Raw genomic sequence first — 17,335 nt, forward strand, 5'->3', positions numbered from 1 at the left:
AGAGAGATCTACCTGGAGCAGGTCGCTGAGGTCGAGGAGCATGTCTGCAGCTGGAGTTAAGGAGTGTTTGCATGGAGGCCACCAGGGCTGCATACCCAAGTGCAGGACCTCATCTGTCCAGTCCAAGCTCATCACGTGCCCAGTCCCTCATTGAAAGGCAGAGGGAGACCTCTCAGAATCTACCTCAAGGACAGAAAGCTACAAGAAGGAGTGGAGAACAGGGTCAGGGAAATGAGAAACGGATCTTTAGCTGTCTACTGCACAATGTCCTCCTCAGGATATGATCTACAGACACTAACTGGCCTCAAAGCCAAACAGAACAGATGCTGTGGGCAGTTTCTAATGACTCAGGGAACTGCTGCTGTCCTGTTGTCCATCTCCACTGGGCTGGTCCTAGCTGCACCTGCAACCACCATACACCTCAGACAACAGAATATCAACATAGCATGGCACTGCCAACATGCTGCCTCAAAAGCTCGGCCTTGAGGACTGAGCCTCCTCTCACCAGTCATCTGTTCAGTCGATACTGGTTCATCTGCTGCCAAGGTCAGCTGTTAGCTGAGGTAGGAAAGCTGGTATCACTGCCCTTCTACTCCCAAGGGCATCGGAGCTCTGCAGAGCAAAGGCAGGAACACAGCAGTCCAGTACTTACACACCTAGCCAGGAGTACAGAATTTGAAAGTCAATGATCGGGCTGGGGATTTAGCTCAGTGGTAGAGCGCTTACCTAGGAAGCGCAAGGCCCTGGGTTCGGTCCCCAGCTCCGAAAAAAAGAACAAAAAAAAAAAAAAAAAAAAAAAAAAAAAAAAGTCAATGATCTTTCAACAACCAGATTGAGGTATCAAGTTGCCCAAAGAAAAGGCAGCCACTTGAAGTGAGTCTACCCAGTGTGCACAGGATCCTTTAAGGCAGCAGCCAACCTGAGCAGCCCCAGTGCTGAGGCTGTGGGCCACAAGGCTACCAATAGGAACACTGGCAGAGAGCTAAGTCCTTGTGATGGAAAAGCACCGTGAAGCAAGCAGCTAAGCACTCTAGAGTCCTTAGAGACCAGGACGCCCTGTGCCCAGGCTGCTGCACAACTAGCCTTGCCTGCCTCAGGCAGGGAAAAACACTTAATGTCTCTTTGATTTCCCGATAAACACTCAACAAAACAAAATAAACACCCAAGTGTGAAAATGAAGGAAGGGGAGAAACAACCAGAAGAGACCAAACTACTGGGCTTGAGAGACTCATACACATCTAGGATGCGATGAAGAATAGCACCAAGAGAAGGAACTCCACAAAGGGGAGGAAACCTACTGATTTCCACACATGAGCCTCGGCACCCATGTGCATGCCCATGCTCACAAGCACATGAAAGTAGTAATAACTTAAAAAATTGTCATTATTACTTTTTGGAAAAGAAGATGACTTATACTTAGATAAAACTTGCTTTAATTTTGAAAAATATTCAGAATGGTTCTGAAAACAGCATCTGAGGTCTCATAAAGTAAGTTAACGTAACCTTTAATAGTAACCTTTCTTTTACTATACAATTAAATGCTCAGCTAAAAATTATATTCATTAAGCTTTAGTGATTTTTTTTTTAAATATATGTGATGAGCACTCTGTCACTGTCTTCACACACACCAGAAGAGGGCATTACAGATGGTTGTGAGCCACCATGTGGTTGCTGGGATTTGAACTCAGGACCTCTGGAAGAGCAGTCAGTGCTCTTAACTGCTGAGCCATCTCTCCAGTCCTTCAGTGATCTTTTTAGAGAAACCCTTAGGGGAGGGAAGGGGCTGGAGAAACAGCTTAGCAGTTAAAAGCACGAGCTGCTCTTGCAGAGGATCTGAGTTCTATTCCTAGCACACATGGCGTGGTTGCTAATAACTGTGTAACTTCTGTTGCAGGGAATCTGATGCCCTCTTCTGACTTCTCCTGGACTTCACTCACATAGACAGCACACATACACATAAATTTCCTCTATAACCTGGCTGTCCTGGAACTCATTATGAAGACAAGGCTAAATTAAAAACTCACATAGCGGGGTTGGGGATTTAGCTCAGTGGTAGAGCACTTGCCTAGCAAGCGCAAGGCCCTGGGTTCAGTCCCCAGCTTCGAAAAAAAACAAAAACAAAAACTCACATAGCTACCTACTTCTGCCACCAACCCTGGTTTAAATTAAATCCCCAAAAAGGGCATGATCTACATAGTGAGCTCCAGGACAGCTAGAGCTACAGAGTTAAGACCCTGTCTCAAAATAATCAGACAAGCGAGGCATTGTGGCACGTGCCTTTAATTCAACTCTCAGGATGCAGGAGGATCTCTGAGTTTGAGGCCAGCCTGGTCTACAAAGTGTGTTCCAGAGCTACACAGAGATATTGTATCATGAAAAAGAAAAAAAAAAAAAAAAAAAAAGACAGACAATAGGTATCTTTTGGCAAACTGCTTAAGCCCACTGTCCTGAGGAGTGACGGGTAGTGGTTGATGTCCCGGCAGACTTGGATCAGGGAGTCTAGGAGAGTTTGTCCATCATTTTCAGCAAACCATATAATTGGACACCCAGAACTTTTAAGGTGGAAGGAAGGGAGGGAGGGAGGGAGGGAGGGAGGGAGGGAGGGAGGGAGGGAGGGAGGGAGGGAGGGAGGGAGGAAGGAAATCCTGAACACTGCTTCAGGCCTACAGATCTTGTTGCTGACATAACTGCACAAGATCTATCCATAGCACATGGCTAAGAGGCCTCTCCAGTGTAGTTGAGGATGCACGCAGAAGCCAGTCAGCTCTGGAATAGACCCTGGGCAGGTCAGTACTGCCACACAGAACCATGTAGACTCCTTGGCCTTCTCCCCCTGGGTATCAGCTGTAAGTGTGGGTTCCTGGTTTAGATCCACGGCCTGGGACCCCTCTGAGGTCACTGGTCACATGTAAATCTACTGTAACAGCTTGAGTTTTCCACATAAAGACAGCTGCAAGCAAAATCATCCTCTTCCATGAATGTATCTCACACAAATCCTACAGTATCAAATCTGGACATATAACTCAAATCTCCTGACAAAAGCAGTTCTCCTTGTATCTGACAATTCTACCATTACATCTAGCTGCTGCCTGAAATAGGTCAGGCCCTTCCCAGCCTTGCTACCCCCACAACCTTCCTCTACCCTATGAAGAGAATTTAGCCCTGGCTCCTACACAGACTCAGTAGGTCTCAGTCCCCCTAGGGGTCAGGGATTAGAGGTGCAGGCTGGCAGGCCTGAAGCAAGGTTCCTGAGTGAAAGGCCCCAGCATAACCTGCTTTCTGGGTCATAGAAGACACAATTTTGAGATGGGCAAGATGGCGAAAATGAGTTTGAGTATATAATAAGCCCTGTCCTTCTTCATGGGACATCTTGTGATTGGTCCCACACCCAGGATTCCACTTTTGCTAGTGGGTTAATAGAATGACAAGAGAATCGCAAAGGGGCCTCAGCATCATGACCCAGCACAGGACTCTTCCAAGTACCACCTAAGGAAATCGCTAAGGGCTGGGATGGGGGAATGCCAGGCATCCCACAGGCAGCATGGATGAGACAGAGGAGATAAATGCCTACAAGCACAGATGCCTGTGCATTGCCACATAAGAAAAGAATGTCAGGACCACTAGGCCACAACAGGCCAACAGAGGGAACTGACCTAAGAGCCCAAGCACCACAGCACCACTTCCCAGGAAGCCGGGAGATGACATCTGCACAGAAACACATGAAGCACATAAAGTGCACTAAGAAGAAACAGGAGAGAAAAGTTAGACAACTCTGAGCTTGGGGAGATTCTCAGTATGTAAAGTGGCTGCTACACAAGCATGAGGACCCAAGTTCAGAACCCCAGTACTTACATAGAAGCAGGGTGTGGACGTGAACATCTGCAGCCCCAGCACTGGAGGGCATGAGTGGAGAGCACATCCTGGGCCTGCTCAACAGCTATCCAGACAAAATGACAAACTTCAGTCAAATACTCTGACTCAAAAATGAAGTGGAGAGGCCACGGCGACGACTCTGACTAAAGGTGCTCCACCAAACCGGACAACCTGAATTTGGTTCCTGGGACTTAAACAGTACAAGAGGAGAACTGACTCTCTTAAGTGGTCCTCTTAACCTGACATGTAGCTGTATGTGTAGCATGTGTGTGCCACACACCCCAATCAAAAATAAAAGGACTATGTTGAAAAATAAAAGTCTGGGAACTATCTCAAGTCAAAAGGGTGAGTAGATGGATAGGAAAGAAGCAAAGGTTACCTAACAAACAGGTGGGACAGGCAGAGGAAAAGGTGACCTAAGGCAGGTTCAAGGTGGGAAGTGGCCAGAAGGAGGGACCTACTGGAGAGAAGACGCCTGGTGTTTACAGACAGACCAAGGTCGCTGGAATGAGGAGAGAGTAACGGTAAGCAGTATGTGTGTAACAGGAACGATGGCTGGTGGTGCCAGAGGAGCCAGGCAGTACTAAAGGGTGAAGGATGGATCCCTGGTGTATGAGCACCAGGTGTATGAGCACCAGGTGTATGAGCACCTGGTGTATGAGCACCTGGTGTATGAGCACCTGGTGTATAAGCACGCCTGTAGAGCTTAGCGCTAGTCTGCCTGGGGAGTGCATGGGAGAAGCAGACCTGAAACAGAGCTGCAAAGGAAAGAGGCAAATCCAGAAGTCATGCACTATCCTCTTCTGCTGCTGCTGCCAAAAGTGACAGGGACTTAAGAGGCTAGCCCCACTACCCACTTTGGCAGCACTGCTAGTTTGAATAAAAATGGCTCCACAGACTCACAGGGAGTGGTATTATTAGAGGTGTGGCCTTTTTGAAGGAAGTTTGTCACTAGGGGCAGTTTCAGCAGCTCCAACTAGACCCAGTGTCACTCTCTTCCTGGTGACAACTGATCCAGTCTCTGTTCCTTCTCTAGCACCATGTCTGCCTGAATGCTGCCATGCTCCCCACCATGATGATAGTGGATCAAACCTTTAAACCATAACCCAGGCCCAATTAAATGTTTTCCCTTATAAGAGTTGCTTGGGGGGTTGTGGATTTAGCTCAGTGGTAGAGCGCTTGCCTAGCAAGCGCAAGGCCCTGGGTTCGGTCCCCAGCTCCACAAAAAAAAAAAAAAAAAAAAAAAAAAAAGAGTAGCTTGGTCATGGTGTCTCTTCTCCAACTGAAACAGCAGCTTAGAGACAGAGCCCTCATCAGCTGGGATGAGACATCCAATAGGGACCTGTTGGCAGCATCAACACCAATTCCTACAACTCCTATGTCAGCATTTGAGAATCATCCAACAAAGGATACGAGGTGTGCCTTCCGTTCGGCAAACCAAGTAGAGGCAGGCAGCAATCACATGGGCCATTTTCCGTCCTCGGGTAAGATGCTTGCTTACAGCCATCTTGAAGAAGTTGAAGGCTGTGTCCAGGCAGTGCTGGTTCAGTTGCAACTGGCTCCCCAGGTGGTGGATGTGGCGCCGCCCTGTGACAAAATACAAAATGCCTGTTGGTCGCAACTTTCAATTTAAAATTAAGTATCACAGGTCTACCTTACAAAGTAAGACTTGAGCAAAGCCTGTTAGTGCAAACATATAACTTCACTCAGTTTAGAGACTGAGGCAGGAGGACCACTATTTCAAGACTAGCCTGGGCCAGGCATGACAAATGCCTTTAATCCCAGCAGAGGCAGGCAGATCTCTGTGAGTGCAAGTCAGCTTGGTCTGCAAGTGAGTTCTAGGACAACCAGTGTTACTTAGCGACTCTGTTTCAAAGGAACAAACCCTGGGCTACAGAATGAGTTCAAAGCCAGCCTGGAAAACTTGTTGAGTTTAAAAAGTCAAACTAGGGACCAGAGAGATGTCTCAGAGACTAAGAGTACTGGCTGTTCTTCCGTACAACTTGGATTCGATTTCCAGCACCCACACGGTACACAGACATACACAGAAGCAAAAAAAAAAAAAAAAAAAAAAAAAAATTACACATATAAAGTAAGGATCTTTTTTTAAGTAAAATGAAGTTTGGAGATGGAGCTCAATGGTAAAGGACTTGCTTAGAACATACGGGGTATTAGGTTTAATACTCAGTAATCCAAAAATCAGACAGACAAACAGACAGAAGTGATAGATTATCTTTACCCTAAGCTTTTAATTTAGTCTGTACATTCCAATCAGTTTTCATTATGAATGCCAAAATCTTAGTTTCCTGGTTTCTTACACCATAAAACCCTGTTCCTGAATCACTGCATTTTGGCTTAGAGCAATCCACAGTGGTGGCAGCTCTTCTAGAGATTCCGAGGCCTGGGGTGTCTGGCAGGAATGGGTCTCCCACAGCCCAAGACTCATACTTTACAGAAAGGCTTCTCTACCTAGTCCAGGCCTGGATAACCCCTAGCCAAGCTTCCCTCAAGAGCCAGCTTCTTGGCTAGACAAGTGGAGAGCGTAACGAACTGTTCCTGCATACCTGCAGAAGGAGCAGCAATGGCAAAGTCAAGCACACTACCAGGGGATCTGAGAGTCCCAGGCCTTCTAGGGACTGCGGAAGCTCCTGCTGCCAGGAGGCTGTGTCTGTAGTCACTGGGAGACTCCAGGTCTCTGCCTACATGTGCAAATACAGAGCAGCCACCCCAAAGCCCAGCAGTGTAGATCTAAGAGAGAGCTGCTGATACCAACTCTCAGGGCAGACCAATGGGTAGGCACCAGAGATTGAGAGATACAAGATATATCCTAGGACATGCATAGGACATGTAGATGGTAAGGACTGTCACAAACATGTCTAGTCCTACTGGCATCTTCAGGACCTCAATGCACTCCTCTGACACTGTAGGCAACCTCCACCTCATCCATAAATGTTAAATACTGGTTTCTCTGATTCTCTGATAAGAACTGAAGGCTAGCACACTACTCATGGCCAACAGTAACAATGACACGTTTCAGGGCATGACCGACATGCCTGACCAACTGCACAAGACTCAGCTCCTCTTTCTCATCAGCACAGTAACATGCCAGAGGCAGCAAAGGCAGTTCTGGGCCCAGAAACTGACACCAACAACCTGCAGACAGCAGACTACACTGAGCTGGAACCTGTGACCAATTAGTGTTTGGAAAATTCCATAATTAAGGCAAGATAGGGTCTTCTTTAGGGTCCCCTGCTCAAGGCTAGACCAATTCTAAAGCCCTACCCCCAGGCTAGGGTTTGCCAGCATCCCACAAACAGAATCCATATGATCACTGTAGTTGGTACTAAGCAGCAAGTGACACACTTAATGACAGCATTCCTAAGAGCAAACACTGATCCTTTCACACAGATAAGCAATGAACCAAGCCTCCCTAGTCTCAGCAATTCTGGGAGCCTAGGAACATATGACCAAAGATGAAGCCCAGCTTTGAGAATAAGTGCAAAGAACAGTGGGAAGCGAGGACCAGTAACGTCTGCTCATAGCATGTGTGGTTGCTACAATAAGAAACTCAATACAAGTTCGCAGTTTTTAGGTCAACATATTAAGTTCCTATAATTTGATCTACAGATTCAATGTAATCCTAACCAGAATCTGGGCAGATTTCCCTTAGAAAAATTAACAAAATAACTCCAAAATGAAACTCTGAAGACTCAAATCAATGAAAAAAAACCCCAGAAGACTCAGTGCATTCAAGTAACCATAACCCCACAATGAGCTACAGACTACAATCCCCTCAAAAATCCCAGCTGATTGCCTGGCAGAAATTGGAGACAAACAGACTCTAAGTTCATACTGAAATTATGGAATATGGTGATGTAGGCCTTGTAAGCCCAGCACTGGGTAAGGCAAAGGGGATTGTGAGCTTTAGGCTAGCCTGGGCTACACAAAGGGGATCATGAGCTTTAGGCTAGCCTGGACTATACAAAGCAAGACTGCTCAAAAAATGGAAGGAAGTAAGCAACACAGATCAAGTCAGAAGATGTAGAAGATTCAGCACAGCACTCCAAAGAAAGAATTCTTAGAAAGGATACACACTTCCTAATCTCAAACTTACCACAAGGCTAGGAATCAAACAAAAGCACAGCATACACAGACCAGCAGAACAGAACAGAGAGGGTCTGGAAATGATTCTCAACAAGGGAGGGTGCCAACTGGGAAAATCCAATCTTGTCCACACAAACACTGGGAATGTACATGAGATGAAGCTGGGGAGCTGGAGAGATGGCTTAGTGGTTAAGAGCATTGACTGCTCTTCCAGAGGTCCTGAGTTCAATTCCCAGCAACCACATGGTGGCTCACAACCATCTGTAATGAGACCTGATGCCCTCTTCTGGTGTGCATGAAGACAGCTACAGTGTATACATATACATATACATACATACACACGCACACACACATATATATATATCATATATATATATATCACACACACACACACACACACACACACACACACACACAGAGGGAGGGAGGGAGGGAGGGAGGGAGGGAGGGAGGGAGGGAGGGAGGGAGGGAGGGAGAGTGATAATTCTTTTTTTTTCCCCCCCTGGAGCTGGGGACCGAACCCAGAGAGTGATAATTCTTTAACAGGAAACTCAGATGATCAACCCCAGAGAACAGAAGATCAGAAGATATAAGCAACAATTTGGGGAGCAGGGTATTTGGGGAGCAGGATGTGTGGTACATGTGTGTATGTGGTGTGTGTGTGTGTGGTGTGTGTGTGAGTGGTGTGTGTGGTGTGTGTGTGATGCATGTGGGGGTGGGGTGGGAGGGGTGTGTGTGTGTGTGTGTGTGTGTGTGTGTGTGTGTGTGTGTGTGTGTGGTGTGCATGCCCATGCACATCTATGATCACACCTGTGGAGGCAGTATTAGATAGACACTGGTGACCTCTATTGATCTGCACTTTATCTTTCTGAGACAGTATCTCACTAATCCTGGATATTCTAATCTTTGTCAGAGTGGTTATGCACTGAGGTCCTAGAATCTGTGTCTCTGCCTCTCCAGTGCTAGAGTTACAACAGGCTCACGGCCCCATGCTTAGCCTTTTACAATCTCAACTGGGGACCCTAACTCAGTCGTATACACAGTGGGCACTTTATCCCTCCAGCCCCTTGAGCATCAGTGACTGACCAGATAAAGCATAAGATAAGCTAGGCACTGTCTGAATGAAAAAATGTGCCTCAAACAACAGCACCATGGCGCTGGAGCGATGGTGCAGCTGCTTAGTGCTCTCGCAGAGGACCTAGGTTCAGTTCCTATCTAGTGCCTACATGGCAGCCCACAACTATCTGTAATGCCAGTTCTAGATCTGAAACTAGATCTCTGCTCATGCTCCCAACACTAGACACATGCACGGTACACATACATACATGTAGATAAAACACCCATATACATTCTAGAATAATTTTTTTCTATTTTATAACATCAAGTCATGAGAAAATAGTTAAAGGTCAGCTCATGAAACAGGAAAATTTTTTCTGTATCATATATCTGGTTAAAAAAAATTCATAGAGGGTGGCAAGATAGCTCAGTGGTTAAAGACACTTACTGCCAAGACAAATTCCAAGTTCAATCCCCAGAACTCACACAGAGGAAGGAGAGAACCATCTCCTGCAAGTTGGCCACAAATGTGGCATGGTAAACACATACACACATATAAATAAATGTGTGTGTATAATATGTATACATTTTATCTGTATATGTGTGTGGTATATATACATGTATATGTGTATCTATATATATGTGTGTGTGTATATATACATGTATATATGTATGTATATATACACACTCTTAAAAACTTATAGCTAAAATGAGGTGTATTGGTGTACACCCTTAATCTCAAAACTTGGGAAGCAGAAACAAAACAAACAAAAACAACCACAACAAAACCCCCTTGTATAAAATACATAGGGAACCTTTTCAATTCAGTAAAGGCACATGACCTAGTTAAGAACAAACAAAGGATCAGAACAGATATTCTCTACTCTGATGCTTTTGTAAAACAACGAAATGCCAATGTCACTTTTGCATGTCACGCTTGCTGGTTCTATGCCTATTTCCAAGATAGCAGGAATGAGGAGCTATCGGCTGGCACCGTCTGAAGGCCCTTCACTAAAGGACCCTACCAGGATCTGTAGGATGGCTGGAAGAAGGGGCACATTCAGGATCCATTCCTCCCAGAGTCCTACTGGCCCTCGGTTGTAAGGGTGGCAAAAAGTACAGGTCACAAGGTAAGACACAGGCAGGGCCATGGGTTTTGCAAAGCAGAGGTAGCAAGTGAGGACTGGTCTGCTCTTACCCCACCCCAGCATCCTGTCCCACCCCATGGTCAGCAAGGATGAAGTAGAGAATACCATTCTGTAGGGTCTGTGCTCTTGATTCCTTTCCCAAGTTCACATGAAAGCCGCCGCCTAGGGTTGGGGTTTTCCCCGCACCTGGAAATATAAAAAAGAGAGGTTAGCCAGAGGCTGGAGAGAAGCCCACAGCCCCTTCCACTGACTGAGCAAAGCTGGACCCAACATTCCCACAAGGAACAGTAACAGCTAACTTTGCTCTGCCTAGCCAACAGATGTGGCCTTGACCAGAGGTATCCCAAACCTTTAAAAAATAAACAATAGGGGTTGGGGATTTAGCTCAGTGGTAGAGCGCTTGCCTAGGAAGCGCAAGGCCCTGGGTTCGGTCCCCAGCTCCGGAAAAAAAAAAAAAAAAAAAAAGAGATGAATTTCAAAAAATAAACAATAGGGGCTGATGAAATGAGTGAGTACCTAGGAGCTCTTGTCTTCGTGCCTGATGACTGGGACCCATACAGAAGGGATGAACTGATTCTACAACTGTCAACTCCACACATGCACCAGGACCCTCACCCCACCCCATAAATAAATGTAATAAAAAATGGACAAGTTATCCTGCTGCTCTAATTGAAGTAGATCTGTGCTTTTAGTACAAGTCAACCATAGCATCTGGAGAGATGTGTCAACAGTTAAGAGAAGGTATGGCTCTTAAAGAGGACCCAAGGTTGGTCCCAGTCAGATAGTCCTCAGCCACTTGAGTCCAGTTGGAAGGACAGCTGACACCTCTGGCCACTGTGGCACATGTACTAATGTGCACATGGCCACACACAGATGTACACATAATTCAGAATAAGAAAAGTAAGATCTTAAAGACATATGAATCCACTACATTAAAACCATGTGGTATCAGCCATGCTGAGCGCGGTGGAGCAGGTCTGTAGCTAGGTGGACATGATCAGGAGCTGCAAGCCAATGTGAGACAGAGCAGGACCTTGTCTCACTCTCTTACTCCTACCCCAACCCCCAAGAGCGAAGACTTCCTCTTCCGTTGAAACCTGGCTGCCACCTTTGCACTCCTCCGCTCCAGGTCCATCCACAGAGCACACTGCAAAGTCACCAATCACTGCCACGTCCACAGACACAGCCCACTTCCCATGCTGGGAGCCCCGCACTTTTGCTTGGACAGTTCCACCTGCATGAGCCCTGGGAGCTGCCTTCTGACTCTGTTCCTGCCACCCCTGTACAAACAAAGTGCTTAATCAACAAATGTCACGCCAGGTTAAGGTGCTAGCTTACTCAGGCATCCCTCAAGTGTGAAATAAGAAAGGCCAAATACGACCTCTAGATAGGACTGCCAATCTCAAATTCACCTAGACCTTCAAACTTCAAAGATGTGCTCTGCTTGTAAAAACACTGGGCATTTTGCTTTTCTTCCATTCCTTCCAGATAAGGTTTTACTATGTATCACCAGCTGACTTACAACTTTGCCTTCCAAGTGCTGGGATTACAGATGTGTGCCACCATGCCCAGAAGACATTTGGTATTTTCTACAAGTTTCTATAACAAAAAAACACAAGCTGGAAGTATAGCGCAGAAGGGCTTTGAAGAGTCCACCCCCTCAAGGACAATGGAGAAGGATTATAGAAGCACAGGCCACTTGGGGCAGAGCCTGAGTTAGCAAAGGGCAGGGGAGACGAGCCCAAGACAGCAGAGTATAAATGGACTAAAAATGCTTTGGGGCAGAAAATGGCACCCTCACTCACTTGCTGAACCAGACCTAAGAGGGCCAAGAGACCTGAGTGCCCAGAAAGGCCTCCCCAGAGCACTGTCCTTCATTTTTCTCACAGAGTATCCAGAATAGATAGTCTTTATAACTGTGTTGGTTTGACATAGAAGGCTAGAGATTCTAAGGCCAGCCTGGGCTAGATAGCAACACCCATCCTTAAAAGAAAAATTCTAGAGCAGGTGAGATGGCTTAATAGCTAAAGAAACTTGCTATGAAGCCTGACCACCTGAGTTTGATCCCCAAGAACCTACATGGTGGAAGGAGAGAACCAACTTCCAAAAGTTGTCCTCTGAATTCTATACGTGCAGAATGGCATGTACATACACATATAAATGTAATAAAAATTTAGGTTCTGATCAAGCAGGCTAGGAGTACCTACCCAGCAGGCCCTGGATTCCACCATCAAAACCATAAGCAATTCTGATTATTGGAACCTCAGGGAGGTTCCCAACCTACCAATGAGGTTTGCTGCTCCCAGGATTGAGGAGAATGAACACTGAGAAGGCAGGTGCCACAAGTTGCCTGGTGTATGCTCTCTCTCTGCAATTCTCAGCATAGTTCCAAGTCTTGAAAAGCATTTTAAGAGTAGTTTTAAGGGTAGTCTTGAGAAGGATGCAGAGGCACAGAGGTCACCATGCACTGACAAAGGGAGGGAGGCCTCAGAACAATGGCACGTGCTGTGGTGGAGAGTGCACTACGGGGGACTCTGCTCTGTCCCTGCCACCCGTGTTCAGAAGGGAAGCCCAGACTCTCATGGTGGGGCTCAGATCCCACTTCCCCAGCTACCCACTGCCTTGCATTTGGAATCTAAGCCTGGGGTCCTCATGCCCGCTACTTCCCTTGGCACAAACTACTTGAAAAGACCTCTAAAACCTGACTGATCACAAGTATAAGGTTGTAAGTTTCCATAGCCAGGAAGCTCTGCCACAGGACCCCCATCACTCACCTTGGTGTATTAGGCACATACTCTAGAGTACTGTTAAGTGTCCAGCTTAGGTTGCTATAAGCAAAGACACCTTGGAAAAAAGACAGCACTAACAAGAAAACAGAGCCTTACAGTGAAGCTGGAGGAAGGACGAGAAGACCTATGACAGTCTTGGGACAAACCATCTGTCTCCAGTCCATGTGGGCATGCTGACTGCAGTGGAGGGTAGGCAGGTAGCCACCTTCTGAGAGATGGCTGTTCAAAGCAACTGACACCTCCCTCCTGTATAACCCATGCTTTCTACCCAGGTTAACAATTCATGGCTTCACGATGGATTCCCCAGGGCACCGAGGGCTGGTTGCTGGAGTGCTTCTCTCTGGAGAGATGCCAACTGAGCTTCTGCTCAGTGCCTCTGAGCATGAGTTCCCAGGATATATGGTGAGGCCTCACTCCACCATGGCTCACGCTGTTCTCCCTGACGTTAGGAGGGCACAGTGAGCATAGTACACTGTCGCCAAGCCCTGGATGCACCTAGGAAAAGACTTCCCATGGAAAGCCCTAGACATCTGCCCCAGCAATGACCTGCTGTTACTGCTCTAATCACTCCGGCAGGCATCGGCATCTTGGCAACTCTTTAGGAGGGTATGACAATGTGTGGTAGAACCACCATCATAGCAGTCCTGCAAACACCCTTGGGAAGTCACCTACAGAGAGTAAGAATTTATGTGACATGTGAAACACACCACAGGAACGGAAATGCAGAAGGGAAAAGTCAACCCAAAGTCAAATTTTTGGAAATATCAACAAAACTGGTGAAGCAGCCAGAAAGGCAAAAACACAAGACACCAACATCCAAAGAGAAAAGGGACTTCACACAGTCCCTTGCAGACATATAGAACATAGGGGTAAAGCTCAGCTGCAGACAATTTGCTTAACACATGAGTCCCACAACTAGATGACCCATTCCAAGAATAAGTCAGAAACTATCTGAAATGTAACTACAGCCATTACTATGACAGAGGCTGGAAAAGAAAACCTAAGTCCAGCTGGCTGCATTAGAGACGTCTACCTAATATTTAAGGAAGAAGTGGCAGGCACACACCTACACTCCTGCTGGGAAGAAGACTGAAGTCAGAGCATCATGTGTTTAAGGCCAGGTTGGTTACACAGTGAAACTAGGAAAGAGAAAAAGAGCAGCGTGCATTGTTTGTACATAGTCCCTTCCAGAAAGTCAGGGAGCTGGGGAGGGCAGGGGACGTGGCTCACTTGTTTCAGGAGTGCGATACCTCCACATCCAAGGCTGACAGATGTTGGGTTACAGACCAACACCCCATGTAACAGAGATGAAAACCCACCAGCATTTCCGAAGGACAATACCCCAGATGAGCTTACTTCTGGAACCCACAGCAGATTCAAGAACCTGCCACATGGGCTGGGAAGGTGGACGGTCCCCTGGGTTAAATGTTTGCTGTGGAGGCATGACTAAAGTTCAGATTCCCAGAACCCACAGAAAAGCATGTCAGGTGTGTTAGCCACATAACCACAGCAATTGGGAGGCTGAGAGTGGGAATCCCTTGGGCAAACTGGCTAGCTAGAGTGGCCAGGAATCAGGAGCTCCAAGTTCAGCAAGAGACCCTGACTTGGTGAAGTGTAGATTATCGACTACATCAACCCCTGATGCCAACTACTTTGGGTCTCCTTACCCATGTGCCCACACATACATACATGTATGCCTACACACATGTGCATCCATGTACACACACACACACACACACACACACACACACACACACTCAGCCACACAGGGCATGGTGGTGCATGCTTGTAATCCCAGCACTTAGGAGACAGAGGCAGGGGAAACTGCTAAAAGTTCAAGGCCGGCCAGTTTACACAGGGACACCTTATCTCAAAAAAAAAAACAAAAAAAAAACAAAAAAAAACATTGTCTCAAAAGCAAGCAAGCAAGCAAACAAACAAACAAACAAAAGTTGGGTTTGGTAGTACAGGCTCATAATGGAACTACTTAGGAGGCCGAGGCAGAAGGACTTCAAGTTCAATGCTTACCTGGGTTACTAAGTTCAAAGTCAGCCTGGACAACTTGTCAAAAACCCTAACTCAAATTAAAATGTAAAAAGCCAGGCATTTAGCTCACTGGCAGAGAGAGCACTTGCTCAGTGTGAGGAAAACCTGCTCCAGAGCCACACACACAATACAAATATGCAAATGCAGTTACTCTACAACCCAAGGGAAAGAGATTACAGACAATTCTAAAAAGGAAGGCAAAGGCTGGTTGGCTCACAAGTCTCATCTCGAAACATTAAATGTAAACAAAAGGTAAGGATGAATGCAAGACAGAACCAGGGAGCAGACTCGCAAAGGGGGCGGGGCACACAAGGATCTCTGCTGAGGAACAATGGTAACTCCACGCCAAAAAAAAAAAAAAAAAAGAAAGAAAGAAAGAAAAGAAAGAAAAAAGAATCCTTTCAGCAAATTGTGTGGGGAAAATGGTACCTCCACGGGCAAGAAAGGAGCCTAAATCTGCACATCGCACTTCCCACAGGCTTAACTCAAAATACGGAAGGACTAGGCTTCCAACGGCATACGGATTTGGGAACTCTTTAGTGTGCCAGAGTCCCCTGGGTTAGATCTCCATTACTCAGAAAATAAAAACAAAACTACATAAAAGGGTAAACGTTAACTTTTAGAAGACAAATGTGGTAATTCAAACGAAGACATTTTACATTACTGACAAAAGAAACAGGCGCCAAACTGGAGAATGCTTCAAAATGTAAAACCTTCGCTCAAATGAGTAACTTTTGTTTCGTGAATCATATATACAAAGAAAGACTTGGAAGTATAACTCACTAAAGACTCGACACTCAACCGTTAGGAAACAAACCCTTCTTCTAGCCCTTAGGGCAAATGACACCTGTCAGAGTGACCAACCGGATAAACGGAACCTGCATCAGGCGCGAGCTTGAAAGCTGTGCCTGCCAGATTTCAGGCCAGCCGGACGAACCTCCGTTGGACCAGACCGCGACGCTTGGACCCGGCGGATCGCGAAGCTCATGTCAGCGTACAGGACACGGAGGGGACCTGGCTGCAAATTCGCGGCCGGGCCCTGCCTCAGTTTCCCTGTCCGACTACCCACGGTCCGTCGCAGGGCGATCTGCTTCCGTTTCCCCGCTAGCTTCGACTTCCTACCCATCTTGCACACTCAGACCTGCCCGTCCCCCTCCCCCGAGCTGCAGAACACACCGTCCAGCGACACGAACTGGCCGACTGCCGACGAGCCGCCGCCGCTGTTCTCCACGAACTGCACCTCGGACACGATGATGTTGTCCTCGAGCACCGAACCGCAGCCCGTGCACACCGCGTCGCCGCGCGCCGCATCCAACTCGATGTCCGTGCCGCCGCAACCGCGGCAGACGCGGCCCGTCATGTTGGAGCCGCGGGGCCCCACCGGCCCCCTGCCGCTCACCAACCCGCTCTCCGCCCGCGGCCCTCAGCCCGCAAGGCCCGTCGCACCGCCTCCGTCTGTGCCGCACTCTCGCGAGGCCGCCGGCGCCACGCCCGCCGATTCGTAGCGGCAGATTCGCCACGCGCGTGCGGGCCGCGCCGCCTCCAACGGCCGCGCCCGCGGGACCAATAAAGGAACTCCAGAATCACTGGGACGCTGGGACCGAACCGCCGACCTTCCGGGCGGCCGGAAGCGAAGCTCCAAACCAGGAGCCCGTAGGCCTCGCGGGCCACAAGCCAAGGAACGGGGCGGGGCTTGCGGGCGGGCGAGAAGGGCGGGGCGAGGCAAGGAGCGCTGCCCGGGACCGGACCAGAGCCGTGGGAGGAGCCTGGGAAGAGACCGGGGCCGTGGGAGGAGCCTGGGGAGGGGCAGGGCTTGGCCGATGGGCGGAGCCGGGGAAGAGTCCCAAGAGGTATGGGAGGAGCCTGGAGGCGGGGCCGAGGCGGAGAAACAAGCCGTGCGCAGAGCATAAGGAGAGCCGATTGTCTGTGAGAGGAATCTGGAAACAAAAGTAGTGGGATGTGCTTGTGGGCGGTAACTTGAGTGCGACCAAGGCCGGGCCCAGGGTTACCGTGAAGCCTGCATTGATTGGCACAATAGGCTTTGGTAGAGGCCTCGAGGCTGGACGTAGTGGGAGGAACCTGGGGAGAAAGCACGCCTGGGGTAGGATCAAGGACTGCCCGCCTGGCCGAGGTTTGAGAGGGACCTGGGATATTCTTCCAGATTCCGCTGCAGCCCTCCGCGTGCCCTCCGCCCAGGATGAACACTTGGTCCCCCTCAACGCTGGATTCTCAGCAGGACTCCCTATTTCATGGTGGAGAGCTCTGGGTAAAGTGGAGCATACACAGAACCCCCTGCATCTGCAGGCGCGGCTCTCATTC

General features: G+C 48.0%; 1 protein-coding gene across 5 annotated transcripts in view; it reads right to left on the reverse strand.

The window, feature by feature from the left end:
- Brf1 (BRF1, RNA polymerase III transcription initiation factor subunit) overlaps nucleotides 1–16,698 on the reverse strand; it is a 48,575-nt gene extending 31,877 nt beyond the window's left edge. The window contains exons 1-4 of one of the 5 annotated variants that reach the window (XM_039112104.2): nucleotides 16,193–16,691; nucleotides 10,287–10,367; nucleotides 5,287–5,460; nucleotides 13–44 (exon numbers count right to left, since the gene is read on the reverse strand). In XM_039112104.2, coding sequence (XP_038968032.1) covers nucleotides 13–44; nucleotides 5,287–5,460; nucleotides 10,287–10,367; nucleotides 16,193–16,376 — 471 coding nt within the window. In that variant the 5' untranslated portion in view covers nucleotides 16,377–16,691. The other 4 variants (NM_001399505.1, XM_039112105.2, XM_017594112.3 and 1 more) reach the window with 4 other exon arrangements.
- Nucleotides 16,699–17,335: the final 637 nt, after the last annotated feature.

The sequence above is a fragment of the Rattus norvegicus genome, chromosome 6 (genome assembly GCF_036323735.1).
Source record: "Rattus norvegicus strain BN/NHsdMcwi chromosome 6, GRCr8, whole genome shotgun sequence".
Taxonomy (NCBI): domain Eukaryota; kingdom Metazoa; phylum Chordata; class Mammalia; order Rodentia; family Muridae; genus Rattus; species Rattus norvegicus.